The 15303-nt window shown below is 38.0% G+C and overlaps 1 protein-coding gene across 1 annotated transcript in view; it reads left to right on the top strand.

Moving 5' to 3' along the window:
• Positions 1 to 15303, top strand: part of adcy1b (adenylate cyclase 1b) — a 52890-nt gene that overhangs the window by 18925 nt on the left and 18662 nt on the right. Inside the window, exons 5-8 of the mRNA XM_079876404.1 lie at positions 10241 to 10368; positions 12061 to 12219; positions 12318 to 12459; positions 13186 to 13341. Of these exons, the coding sequence (XP_079732530.1) occupies positions 10241 to 10368; positions 12061 to 12219; positions 12318 to 12459; positions 13186 to 13341 (585 nt within the window). The remainder of the gene's footprint in view (positions 1 to 10240; positions 10369 to 12060; positions 12220 to 12317; positions 12460 to 13185; positions 13342 to 15303) is intronic.

Here is a 15303-nt window from a genome sequence, read left to right as displayed (position 1 = left end):
AGGAAAAATGAGTGTATCTTAAACAGATGCTTTTATCTAAAGTGAGAAAAACACACACTTACAAATGATGAAAAGCAGAAGCTGTTTATTTTTATTAAGGTGTCAAGACACTTAAAAGAACCACAATGTATTTCCATGACGAACCAGGAGATGTTTATATGGACAATAGCAGCGGACCAAGCACCGAACCCTGAGGCACTCCAGTGTTTACCCTCCTCCTCGGGACACCTTGAAGGACCTGCGCGTGCCAGTGAAGTGCAGGTCCCGTGACAGGCAGCAGGATCTGAGTATTCCCTCTGTCCAAGGCAGTGGACAGGTCTAGTTTGACTATTTAGGCAATTTCAATCTCTGAATGATTTCAGAGTTTCATTTACAGACAGATCTCCTGATTCTCCACTTTTAAAGCTGAATGTTCTGTGAAAGAAGAGAGAGAGAGAGCTGATCGAACACAATTTTGACAGGAGGGGGACTGTTTCTACTACTGTAGGGTTAAGTATTGTATTTTCAAGCTGTTAGGTTAACCAAGTCTATATAGAAGTGATGGAAAAGATGCCAGTAATAACAAGAGATGTAAGAGGATTGTGGAGTGGAATGGTTTTCCTTGAGCAAAACCACTTCATGAGGTTCAGTTTGATCCAATTAAGTGTTTACGTGGTGTGACGTGCAGGCTCACTGGCTTGCCGTTACAGGAAAGTAGCTGTGACTGTAGCTGACCCGGGATCAGTTATGGTTTAATCATGATGATGATTTGGGATTATACAGTGAGGATAAGTTTCATGAGACTGGTTTAGTAAGTATGCACAAGGCCTGTGAGTGTAAATGTTTTCCTGACCAGTCATGCTATGCCAGTAACTGGAGTCCAAATGGGTTTACAATACTGTAGTTAATTCACACAGGCTTTTACGACTCCTGTATGACCCATAGAGAAGACTCAATCACCTGTGAAGGCTTGTACTCCTTCCCGCTGAGGTTGTTCTGCTCTGTAATACAGTTCAGTGCTGGAGTGAAGGTGCTTAAAAATGATGAAAATGATGATGATATTCATATAACAGCAGCAGTAGATTGTAGGGAGAGTAACTGGGAAGATTGGGTACAGAACAAGAATGCTTGATGCTCTTGGTCTTGTATATCAGCAGACTCAGTGGTGAAAATGGCACAGATTCACCGGGTGGGACCCTGTGTTTTGGTGGGGGTATAAAAACCTCTATTATATATAAGGACATTACACTTAAATTGACAGTTTTGAAGGTTTTACAAGGGAGTTCTAGGAGATCCACACAACATTTTAGGGGGAGAAAAAAACAATATTTATTCATTTATTTATGAATAAATAAATATTCCCTGTGCATTTGTTGATCCGTTGGAGATTATGATACTGTTTTCGTTCAATTTGTAATTGTGTAATTGTGTGCTCTCCGGCCAGACGTTTACATGAAAACCTGGATCATTTCACACACAGGGTTTCCACCAGGATTTTTGCATAACCAAGAAAAAAACGTTGTTAAAAAGTAAAAAAAAAAAAAACTGGACATTTTAATATCTTAAAATATTAGAAATAAATGTTCAAGTACATTTATACATTTCAAGAAATGGTCTGGTAACCTATAAATTACATTCTAATCATGACAAGAAAATTGGACATTTTAACATTTTAAGAACATTTCAAAACCCTGTTCCCACAACGTTTATATTACCTAAATGTGTTATCTGTGAGAGGAGCTGCAATAATGTCAAATATGGGGAAAATAATGTGTTTTTTGAACATTCAAGCATGAAACCCTATTCCAGCAGAGCCCAAAACAAAATCAAGACTGTGAAAAAGGGCATAATGCGTCATCTTTAATACATTTCCGCTTCAGTTCAGTGACATTGGTGTATTTTGTCATATTGCTGCTGCAGTCAAATCAGTTGTTGCATTTCGCAGTCATGTCATGCCTCTAAAACCAGCAGCTGCCAAGCAGGAAAATCATGGCGTAGTAAAACCGTCAGAGACAAACGTGAAAGTAATGTTAACTGAAGAGCTTATTTTACTCATAAACAAGAAGCAGTGTGAGTGTCAACACCTGTAGGGCATTGGTGTTCTGCGTATTCAGTGTGTTCTGAGCGGCTCTATTCACAGCCTCACACGGCTTACTGCTTTATTTCGCTCTCATTTCTCCTCATTTAGATTTAAATTAAGAGGCTAAATTGACACAGATTTGTCCGTGTGCAATCTAATAATCTCTCTCTCCTGAGCTATAGAACAGACGCTCAGCTGAAGCGCTTTGGCTCCTGAAGGGCTCTCGTCTGAATGATGCAAATGTATGCAGTGTCTGTGATGACGGTGATATACTTTAATCTTACTGTGCTTTTTATGCTCTCCTGTTTCCATGGCAGATTCACACACTCTTACGCTTGTGTTTCACCTAAACACTCTGTGTGCTCGAGCTTCAGTGTTCAGTGACTCGCTCCACTTTCCCTTTGAGACGCATCTGAGAGAAACGAACCCTAACTGTGAAAGAGCCACACTTGAGATTTGTTTTCTTTGGCTCAGGCTGCCATTAGATAATCAACCTTTATTGGTCTAAATGACTGAGGGAAATTCTCTTTTGAAGACATGATTACATGATCAGGCCATTGTGTGGAGTCGTGTAGGTCAGCGGTCTGTCAGGAATACTCTGCTCAAGCCTCGCCCCTGCTAGCCTTCCTGTTCAAGTATGAAAACATTATTTCTGACGGATCTCTAAACCTTAAAAACATCCAGTTTCTTGGTTACATGATCGTTAAGTGAACATTCCATTTCATCATTCTTCAAACAGTATTGTGATGTTTTCTTTTATTTCTTTCTAACAAATCTTTCTTTCTGTCTTTCTAAATTTTCTTTCTTTCTTTCTTTCTTTCTAAATTTTCTTTCTAACTAATCTTTCTTTCTTTCTTTCTTCTTTCTTTCTTTCTCTCTTTCTTTCTTTCTTTCTTTCTTTCTTTCTTTCTTTCTTTCTTTCTTTCTTTCTTTCTTTCTTTCATTGTGTCTTTCTACATTTCTTTCTTTCTTTCTTTCTTTCTTTCTTTCTTTCTTTGTAACTTTTCTATCTATCTATCTATCTATCTATCTATCTATCTATCTATCTATCTATCTATCTATCTATCTATCTATCTATCGCAACCACCCAGAGTATCTTAGTATCCGCATAGCAACACTCTAGCAACCACCCAGAGTACCCTAGCAACTGCATAGCAACCCCCAAACACTATATCAACCACCTAGCTACCACACATAACACCCTAGCAACAGCATAGCAACCACCCTGAGTACCTGAGTACCTTAGCAACCACATAGAAACCACCCAGAGTACCCTTAGCAACAGCATAGCAACCACCCAAAACACCATAGCAACCACCCTGAGTACCTTAGAAACCACATAGCAACACCCTAGCAACCACCCCGAACACCCTGGCAACCACCCAGAGTACCCTAGCAACCTCATAGCAAACACCCTGAGTACCTTAGCAACCACATAAGAACCACCCTGAGTACCCTAGCAACCGCATAGCAACCATAATTATCTATCTATCTACTATTTATAATCTATCTATCTATCTATCTATCTATCTATCTATCTATCTATCTATCTATCTATCTATCTATCATCTATCTTAAAGCTTTTAAAACTTCTTCAAACTTCTTCAAACTATCTGGTCCGGCTTTCTCAGGACAACTTACAGTTTGTCTCAACAAACTTTTTAATCTAAAAGATGTTATTATCAATGTTACTTTTGAATGTTCCGTCCAACTAACAATTTCAGGAAAAAAATGCTCAACGAATGCTGTAGCAAATTTTAATGCTGAATGTTAGCTAAAGTGTGGAGAACGTTCCCTGTTAGCTGGACACATCAAGACATCAATCTAGTAAGCAGGTCTCATCCGTTACACCTGACACATATTGATCCGTGGCTTTGCATTTATCCGCTGTCTTACTGTACACGCGGGACGCAGAGATATTCAGTGTGTCATGCACCTCAGTGGAGGATTATCTCGATGAGAAGAGGAGAAATACATGTTGAGCGTGAGCGTGTGACAAAGTGCTGGATCATGAAGTCCTCCGGGTTCAGAGAGTGTCGTTCCCTCATGTGCTCAGGAGCAAATGTGTCGGTAAATATAATGTTTCCTGAGGTGCACTTATAATGTTGATAGAATTTTTCTACAGTAACAAACTGTCATCATTTAGACATAAATTGCCATTTTCTACCCTTATATTGGCCCCATGATTTAAAGCGGCGTGTCTCCTTTAAGACTTTAATGTAAACGCCCACTTCTGTGATTGGCTAACATCTTCTGATTGCAGCTGTTGAGCTCAGATGTAATGATCTCAACACTGCAACTCTTACATCTAACACAGTGGAAATAAGAGATTCGCTGAGCAGTGAACACAGTCTCATTGATTATAACGGTAGTTTTGGTGAAAGTGAACAACTCAAATTACAACTTAAAGTGATTGACAGCTGCAGCGATTATAAAGGGAGTGTTCTTTAATTGTTTTCAATTTATTTAATCCCAATTTAAATAACAGTTGATTTCCTAGCTGTTAAGAAAAACAGTGTGAAGTTAACCATTTAGCCACTGACTTGATTTACTGACTCATAAACAATGATAAACCATTTTTGCCATTTCTAGCTGTGCATGAGTCCTTACATATCAAAACAGTCCCTGATCACATTTTATGAACACGCTTACTTTACAGCATTTCTGGCGTTCCATGTTTTTCCGTAAGAGTCTGTTTGCTAAGCCGCTCAAATTGCTGGTTTACCAAAGAATCAACATTGAAATGAACTGAACCAACAAATAATGCTCTACTGAGACATTTACATTATTATTATATTTCATTATTATCAATTATCACTTATCGCTATTCAAAAGCACATTACATGTTTTAATTCATCATCTTATTTATAATGTTCCCACCATATTTGGTCTTGCTGAAACTCAGGGCAGGATAGTATGTGGGGAACATAACCAGGGGTTTGAAAACCACCCGTCTTGAAGGACAAATGCTTTGAAATGTTCTGTTTCTCCAGAAATAAATATGTAAATAGTCATTACAGAGGTAGTAACGTGAAAGATGAAAATGTACTTGTGTCGTTCCAAACCTGAATCCTGCCATTACTGGGATTTTCACACTGTGGGTTATTGTTTATAACCCCTGATTTATGAAACTCCGCTCCAGAAGAGGGACAGCGTGAGAATGTAAAAACCCATCATAAACTCAACAGTGCTCGCCTCATTAACTTGATAATACTCTTTATACAGTCACAGACACTTTAGAGTGCTTTCAAACAAATACACAAGAGTGCAGTTTAGCATGGCTCGCCCTGTCAAGTGCTGTGACAGATGGTTTAACACATTTAGACATGTTCCTATCTCCTTTGTGCTCATGGTGTCTAAGGCTGCGTCTGAAATCACATACTCTCTTGAGTAGGCACTAAGTTTGAGAAAGTAATTACTTCACGACCTGTAAACAAGTATGGTCTATGTAGTCTGAATGTAATCTGGATGTACAACATCCACCGTTATGATGTGACCAGTTGCTTCACTGCCTTGCGTTGACAGTTGCGTCGCTTCACTGTCATTCATAACTCCTCTCCCGTGGCCTCATGGGATAGTAAAGTGTCCATCAGATGCACACTTCAGCATCTCACCGGAAGAAGAAGCTCATCGGGGTACTGTTTGCTGACTCTTTTATGAGTCCTGTGAATTCAGACACTTCTTTTGCCACACACTGTTTTTCGCCTACTATATAGTAGGGAAGTATGCAATTTCGGACGAAGCCTCATCATGTTCTCATTTGTTTCCTTGGTTACTGATTATGTTCCTCACCCGTGTCTCATTGAGTTGCGTTTATACTCCTGAGTTTGATCTGTTCACTGTCGGTTATTGTCTATGTTGTGTATGTGTTTGCAGTTTCATTTCTACGGAAGCCCTGAACCACAAGGTGAAAAAAACAAAAAAACAACATATCTCATTATTTTGAGATATTAAGTCATTTTTTCGACATAATATCTTGTTATTTCGACATCTCATTATTTCGACATAAATATCTCATTATTTCGACATAAATATCTCATTATTTCACATAATATCTTGTTATTTCGACATAATATCTCGTTATTTTGACATAAGTCGTTATTTCGACATAATATCTCGTTATTTCGACATAATATCTTATTTCGGCATAAGTCGTTATTTCGACATAAGTCAACATAATAAGTCATTATTTCGACATAATATCTCGTTATTTCGACATAATATCTCGTTATTTCGACATAATATCTCGTTATTTCGACATAATATCTTGTTATTTCGGCATAAGTCGTTATTTCGACATAAGTCGTTATTTCAACATAATATCTCGTTATTTCGACATAAGTCATTTTTTCGACATAATATCTCGGAATTTCGACATATCTCATTATTTCGACATAATATCTCGTTATTTCGACATAATGTCTCGTTATTTCGACATAATGTCTCATTATTTCGATATAATATCTTGTTATTTCGACATAAGTCATTTTTTCGACATAATATCTCGGAATTTCGACATAATATCTCGGAATTTCGACATATCTCATTATTTCGACATAATGTCTCATTATTTCGATATAATATCTTGTTATTTCGGCATAAGTCGTTATTTCAACATAATATCTCGTAATTTTGACATAATATCTCGTAATTTCGACATAATATCTCATTATTTCTACATAATATCTTGTTATTTCGGCATAAGTCGTTATTTCAACATAATATCTCGTTATTTCGACATAAGTCATTTTTTCGACATAATATCTCGGAATTTCGACATATCTCATTATTTCGACATAATATCTCGTTATTTCGACATAATGTCTCGTTATTTCGACATAATGTCTCATTATTTCGATATAATATCTTGTTATTTCGACATAAGTCATTTTTTCGACATAATATCTCGGAATTTCGACATAATATCTCGGAATTTCGACATATCTCATTATTTCGACATAATGTCTCATTATTTCGATATAATATCTTGTTATTTCGGCATAAGTCGTTATTTCAACATAATATCTCGTAATTTTGACATAATATCTCGTAATTTCGACATAATATCTCATTATTTCTACATAATATCTTGTTATTTCGGCATAAGTCGTTATTTCGACATAATATCTCGTTATTTCGACATAATAAGAGGACATTCCAATATGCATTAAGCCACATTAGCGTTCTTATAATGGTTTTCTATGGGAGGAAAATGCTAAACGTGAAATTAAACGCGTTGCGTTCATATTCTGGGCTCATCTGATTTTTTGTAGTATACTTTATTATGATTTTAGTATTGTTATGATTAATAAATGCATGCACAATTATCCGTGAACTTGATAAATGTTGCAGATATGTTTTACTATGCACAAACAAATTGCTTTCAACTTATGTGTGCAAAATTCAGAATTCAACGAATGTGCAGAAATTTGAACAAATAGAGACATTTTTTGTGAATAAAATGTTTTATTTTGTATTAGTGATCATAATTTGCGCATGCATCAAAGAAGATGTACAGGTGACTCGTGCATTTATTGACGTCTTTTCTGAGTTGATCTCATTTGAGGTTATTCGGCAATGCTTAACGTGTAATTAAACGCATTGAGTTTATTTTCTGGGCTCATCAGATTTTTTTGTACATAGTATACTTAATTAGTATGATTTTTACTGTGTTTGGTTCCGACAGTAACTTGTTCCTGCAGAACATTCGACCTGAACACACTTTCTTTTTTTTTAACAAAACGTTTTTTTTTTTTAAACTGTTTTTCTGTCTGTAAAACTGTGGATAAGCGGTTCTTTTTATTTGATATAACAACATTTATATTTAAAATCTTTTTGCACAGTCACTTAGTTTATTCATCCATGCAGTGACCTTCACATTTCTGTTTGGAGTGATTTGAAATGTCTCGGTACATTGGTCTGATCTGAGGAAGATGAAAGCTAATAAAGATGTGATATTTTTCCCACTGTGTGGAGGGAGTGCAATGAAACATGTTAATCCGGAAAACTGGGGATCCAATTCCTGCTTGACGGAGTCACTATACATACAACACACACGACATGTTGTGTGTTACTGATCCTCGTGTGTGTCTGTATTAGTTGAGCGGCAGGTGTAGGTCTCTGTGTCCTCAGAGACGTGTGTCAGTCATAGAAGGACACATAGCCTATACGGTTGCATTGCTACGTGGTTTGAATCACTGTAGTTGTTAAGCTGTTTCTAGGTGTTTTCCTCATTTTGATTTATATTTTAGAGGTTGTGATTGTTGAAACTAGCATTGATTTGTGAATATGATTTTACATTTGCTGCATCCCAATTCTCCTACTTATACTACGCCCTAAAAGTATGTACTGCTTTTGTGAAGAAAAAGTACATACTTTTGAGTGTGAAGCAGAAGAGTAGGCAAGCTTTGGGATGAACTACTTTAACGGACAGCTCTGTTGTTTAGTTACGTGCATCCTGTCACTGTTTACTGACCTGTCAATCATCGTCACCGTTAAAATCCTCCATGTTCATTATCTACCGCTTCAGAGAGAAATGTTGCACACGATGATCTGCAGTCGCGAGTCTTTCATGCGGAGACTCTCCTCATGTGTTTGCAATTTGCATAATGATGCATTTAAAAGTTAATGACCACACGTATCATTACAAAAGTTCATAATGCTGCTGCAGATGAAATATAATGTGGATAACACTGAATCAATATATTTTCATCAGGTTAGATACTGATTACTAATCACTCAAACCCCTTTGTCTAAATCTCTCTACTTGACCATTGGTCTCACACATCTGCCATGCTGGTAGTTTAAAAAAAAAGCTGTATTCGTGTTTGTAGTTCTAATCGAATCCTCATCCACAATGGGTTGTGGGTAATATTAGCCGCTAGCGTGTTCAGGGATCTGCACTTCTGATTCTAATCGGAAAAATAGACCATCCGGGTATCTTAGGGATTCTCATTTCAACACACAACGATTTTGGACGCTCTAATTCTAATTTACGAATACTATTTTGTACGGATAGTATTGTTTGTTTGTTTGTTTGTTTGACTTTATTGTCTGTTCAGATTCACTGGACAGAAATTCATCTTTAACACTGGCATCTTTAACACTCCTTCAATGTACTCTGTTTTTGGCCGATAATCTTATTCGCTTCGTTAATTACTCGTATTCATTTATTCTTCTGTCTCATTGGTAAATTTCCATACCGCATGTGAGTTGGTGAGTTGGGACACAGCAATTTTACTTATATTTAAAAATACCTTCATGTAATTACAGCTGTGATTAATTTCTGTAATTCCATTACACTGGAGCCCACCCTTAAACTACCCATCCCAGCAAACTAATAACCATAACCATGTCCTGAACTCGCCCGTCTCCACCTCAGTAGCAGCACGAGCGCTTTACAATACAACACAATAACTACATTCTACATAACTGGTTTTTTTTTTTAATGTAACTATAAAGATGCCTAATATAAAATGCAAGTCTGAAAATGGGAACACATAGAGCTGTAGAATCAAAGTGAAAACACTTATTTTGGACTTGATTTTAATGTGTAACACCTAATAAACACAATTAGAGTTAGAAACAATTAGAAACAACAGCACCAGAACACTTCCGTTATAATCAACAAGCTCCAGACGTGGTGTGAATGAGAGAAACAGCTTCACTGATTCACAGTCACCTGGAACTGTGTCAAACTACTACATTTAGATGAACCCGGGACAAGAAACCCAGGACTGGAGTGCCAGCAGACGCAGATGCCCACTCGACTCACTCGATGATCGTTAAGGGAACCTTCATCATTCTTCAAACATTATTGGAACGTTACTTTGGAATGTTCTCTGAACGTTCTGAAACAAGGAGATACATTTAAAAAAAAATCTAACTGAATCATTTCAGAAACAATGCTCAATTAATGATGTGTATGTCCTGATATTTTGAGAACATTATTAAAGACCAGATAACTTATAATGAACGTTTTATTAATGTTACTTTGAGAGAACCTTGCCAGAACGTCAGCTAAAGCTCTGAGAACGTTCCCTGTCAGAGTGAATATACATTTATCCTGAGATCAGTCGCAGTAAAATCATACATTTGTCATGTTGTCTGAGGCGAGTGCTGTGAAACGGGTCCATGTTGAGCTCCAGCCTCACGGTTCTGCTTCCCTGTGTTGATCTGCAGGAGAACCACTGCCGGCGCATCAAGATTCTGGGCGACTGCTACTACTGTGTGTCTGGACTGACTCAGCCCAAAACTGACCACGCTCACTGCTGCGTGGAGATGGGCCTGGACATGATCGACACCATCACGTGAGTGTGTGTGTGTGTGTGTGTGTGTGTGTGTGTGTGTGCTGAAGCCTCCTGTTCAAGGGCAGCAGGGCCATAAATCAAACACCCGGCGCTCAGGACACACTGTGCTCCTGCTCGCACAGTCAGTCTCCAGAGGATTGTTTAGATTTACTCATATCTTACAGGTACAGTTTCAATTATGATTATGAATTTTCTGCAACGTAGTTATGATGATTGAATCTTCATCAAATTTGGCTCATATCATCATCATCATTATCATCATCAGATCATGCAGGGTGGACAAAGAGCTTTTTGTACATCAAACTGTCCTTGTGTATTTTGACGAACACATCAGATGCGATGTGAGGCTGATCTTTGAAACCCTCCGAGCTTTTGAAATAAAGCTTCAGCAACATGACATGAGCATCATGGGAACACTGGCACCTGCTTGGATTTGAGTTTTTTGCCGCATAACTCAAAAATGGTCATCAGTTACCAGATGACAGGGAATGTTCTGGAAAGGTTCTCTCAAAGTTATGAACAAACCTTCTTCCAGTAACAGTAATAGAAAGTTAACTGGTCTTTAATAATGTTCTCAAAACATTAGCAAATGTATATATTGAAAACGAAAAACGTATACATTGTTCATGAAAAAAAAAAAAACCTGAAACATCCCTTGGCCGAAGTAGGTGTTACTTTATCCTCCAGCTTTGCTCTTTGCATGCCTTATTCAGAACTGTTCTGATATACTGAACTATTCTCATCTAACCCACAACTAATGTGATGCAAGACGCCAAAAATGATCTGATCTGAATCTCTGCAAGTTCACACAAGCCTTTATACAGTATGTGCTTCTGTTCTGTTCAGTTTGATGACAGCACCACCTGCTGGTCAACAGTTATACACACACACACACACACACACACACACACACACACACACACACACACACACACACACACACACACACACACACACACTACAATATATATAAAGAGAAGTTTCTTCTGCTCACAAAGGCTGTAATAACTGAATCAAAAATGGAGTAACAGTTTTTGAAAGCCAAGTATCCTGAGAACCTTTGTTTTATGTTAAGTTTGTTAATAAATCATAACTGCTGCAAATAGATCCTGCACTATCTCATCTCTGCCTACTGTGACGTTAATATCCAAAAAAAAGCATAATAGGGGCTCTTTAAAATAAATTTTTTTACATAGAGAACAAGTTATTTTAAACTGTAATAATATTTCACAATATTACTGTTTTCACGTAGACAGGGTAAACCCAGCCCGATCTGATCTCGCCCTGCAGCTCAGGCTGGAAACCTGTTCATTCCTCTATCCTGCTTCCGTTACAAATCTGCGGGGACTATCCAATTGCGTACGGAGTCATTTGAAATACGCCCGTTGATCCCGCCTCTTGATACAGAGCAGACTCCCCAGACTAATGTTCAGTCTTAAAAGATTGAGCTTGGTCTGGTGATAGCCAGACTAGTCTTCACTGTATTTTTGAGCGATTTAACCCAGCCTTGGTGAGAATAAGAGACAACTTTCAAAAAACATATCAAATCTTAATTGGTTTTTGACTGGTAATGGCTGATTAAACCACATTTCATTTGAATTATGGTTTTAACTTTATGCTTTTCATACTGGTGATTAAAGATGACGGCTAGATGAAAGCTCAGAGTCATTAAGACTGTGATTGTGCCGTCAGGTCGGTGGCTGAGGCCACAGAGGTGGATCTGAACATGCGTGTGGGTCTGCACACGGGACGCGTGCTCTGTGGCGTGCTGGGCCTCAGGAAGTGGCAGTACGACGTGTGGTCCAATGACGTGACGCTGGCCAACATGATGGAGGCTGGCGGACTGCCGGGGTGAGCATCTCAACCAGCTCCCGTCTCCCAGAGTCAGGCCTGATGTGTTGCTTTGGACAGTTTTAGGACTGTTGTCCTCTCGTGTGATTGGTTCGCAGGAAGGTGCACATCACACGCGCTACACTGGAGTGTCTGAATGGAGATTATGAAGTGGAGCCGGGGAACGGCCGCGAGAGACACGAGTTCCTGCTCAAACACGACATCGAGACCTTCTTCATAGTGCCATCTCACCGCAGGAAGGTGTGTGTGCTTATTCATACCATAGAATATGATCTCAATCCTCAACAAACAACGATCAGAGTCCTGCTTTTCTATTGCCTTTTTGCCCGTCACATATTTTAGTAATCTTCATAAATTAGGTATCATTCGAAAGCTGAAACACTAAAAATTCATCCTGTGAAACCTGTTTTAAAAATTGGGAATTGTGTTACCATGGAAACGGTACTTAAAAACCTTTTAACAGGCTCCTCCCCCTAGTAGGCGGATTCATATTTCAAATTTTACATTTCCAAAATTTTACAAATTTCTTTTTCTAATTTCTAGTCTTTCAAAACATGAGACTCAAGGTTCCATATTTGGCCACTGTTTTGTGATATTATGGTGACATTATGTGTAAAATGCATATTTATGATGAAAAAAATAAATAAAATCGTTTGGTACAGCGCCTAAACAAAATCTTACAGTAACCTAAATGTTTGTGATTTTAACTTCAAATTTGGAACACAACTTGGCTAAACATAAGGCTTTGCTTTTATAGCAATTTCAGTTTTAAAAAACGATTTACTTCTGTAGCTTTTTTTTACACTTTTTATACTTTTTACACCAGGCGTAGCATTACATTTAGCTCACGTTTCATATGGACAATCCCTGAGGCCTATATCTGTTGATCACATGTATTAACGTGTTCATATTCAGTCTGAATATGGGATGGGATCAACTCACGACTATTTGTGTGTGTTTTTTCAGATTTTTCCTGGTCTGATCCTATCAGACATCAAACCTGCCAAAAAGATGAAGTTCAAGACCGTGTGTTACTTACTAGTGCAGCTCATGCACTGCCGCAAGATGTTCAAGGCTGAGATTCCCTTCTCCAACGTCATGAACTGTGAGGACGGGGACAAGGTATGTCTGTTTAAAGGAGGACACACTGCTCTTTGTGTGTGATGAATGTAAAATGAATGTATTTTTTTCCCCAAGACAAACAGTGTCTGATGATAATGATGTAAAGCAGCTGGTGTGTGTTGTCTTGATCTGGACATCACACAGCTGTTCAGATCATCCCAGCTGCTGTCAATCTCCAGCTACGTTCACACTTTCAGTCCAAATCCCATTATTTGTTCATACATTTGGAATAGGATCTAAATTATTGACTGTCCACGCTGTGTATCACAACTGTTCTGATCTGATTTGTGTGTCCTGTGGCACATGATAATGAAATTGCGTTGATATGCCTATACCAAAAACAACACCAGCACGTGTAGACCAGGCTGACTAGCAGTATATTGTATTATTTCACTCAACCTTTTCACTCGCAACAACATAACTGGACCCATTTTATGGTGTGAAGTGTCTTTAAACGGATAGTTCAACTAAAAAATTACAATTCTGTCATCATTTACTCACCCTCAAGTTGTTCCAACCCTTTATGAATTTATTTCTCCTGCTGAAAGAGAAGATATTTTGAAGAATACAGGTAACCAAACAGACCCAGGGCCCCATTGACTTCCATAGAATGAAAAAAATAAATAAATACTAGGGAAGTCAATGGGTCCCATCAACTGTTTGGTTACTGACATTCTTAATAATATCTTCTTTTTTGTTCAGCAGCAGAAAGAAATTCTTAAAGGTTTGGAACAAATTGAGGGTGAGTAAAGGATGACAGAATTTTCATTTTATAGTTGAACTATCCCTTAACTACTATGTACGCACATTTGAATGAATCATTTGATGCAATGCACTTATATTGTGCATGCATGCTTTACATTGTACTTATATTTAAAAATACTTGCAAATAATTACAACTGTAATTATTTGCAAGTCTCCTAGGCCTTGTCCACACTAATACGTTTGAAAACGCATCTTTTTCTCTCCGTTTTGGCCTTCCATCCATACTGAGACGGCGTTTTAATTTATGAAAACGCTCTCCAAAATGGATAAATTTGAAAACTATGTTTTCGCGTTGTAGTGTGGACTGTCAAAATGGAGGTATTTGAAAACGATGATGCATGTTTAATCATGTGACGCATAGTGTACCAATAGATATTCATGTTTATACTGGTATTGTGCCTATTATGTGCTATTCACTTTTACACAGTTGCTAAAATATGTCACTTTGCACACTTTTCATATCACAGTCCTGCAAAGATGACTGAAAATGTTCTCGCATTTGCTGTCCTGTGGCAAATCTTGAGAGCAGTTGAGTGTGACCTGGTGAATCAGTGAATGCTGAGACACAGTATTTTGCTAAATAAAACGATCCTGCCAGAGGAATTGCACCATAACTTTATTATTTATTTTTCCGTCCATATCATCTCAGTGAGCTTTTGTGAGGGTTTATGCATGCGCAGTAAGGAGAATTTAGCATTTTCCGACATTTCAGTGTGGATGAGAAACTTTTGGAAAACGCTATTGTGGACGAAGAGCGTTTTTTAAACGAAATTGCTGTTTTCAAATGTATCCGGATTAATGTAGATATAGCCTTAATCCACCCTTAAACCTACCCATACCACCAAACCTCTTAACCTTACTCGTATCCCACCTCAATAGCAGCACAAGTGTTTTCAATGCAACATCAACAATATAAGTACATAAGTTCAAAACAATTAGTAGTTAAAGACACCTATTATAAAGTGGGACCCAAAACCTTGTTTCCCTTTTGAAGTGGAACGCCCTCAGAGTGCCAGGTGTCTGAACACGTGTACCAAACATGCCAATCTATTGGCTGACGCCAGTCTATGACATCATGAGTGGATCTAAGAGTTATTCGTCAGTGTCTTCCTCCATGTAGGTGCTTCTTTACACCAGAGGAGAGCTCTGCGTTATCTGTCTCAACCTGGAGCATACATGTGCAGCTCCAGAGAGAGC

Source organism: Squalius cephalus (genome assembly GCF_949319135.1).
Source record: "Squalius cephalus genome assembly, chromosome: 7".
NCBI lineage: Eukaryota > Metazoa > Chordata > Actinopteri > Cypriniformes > Leuciscidae > Squalius > Squalius cephalus.
The sequence above is the reverse complement of the archived record's forward strand: the minus strand, read 5'-3'. Positions and strand labels throughout refer to the sequence as shown.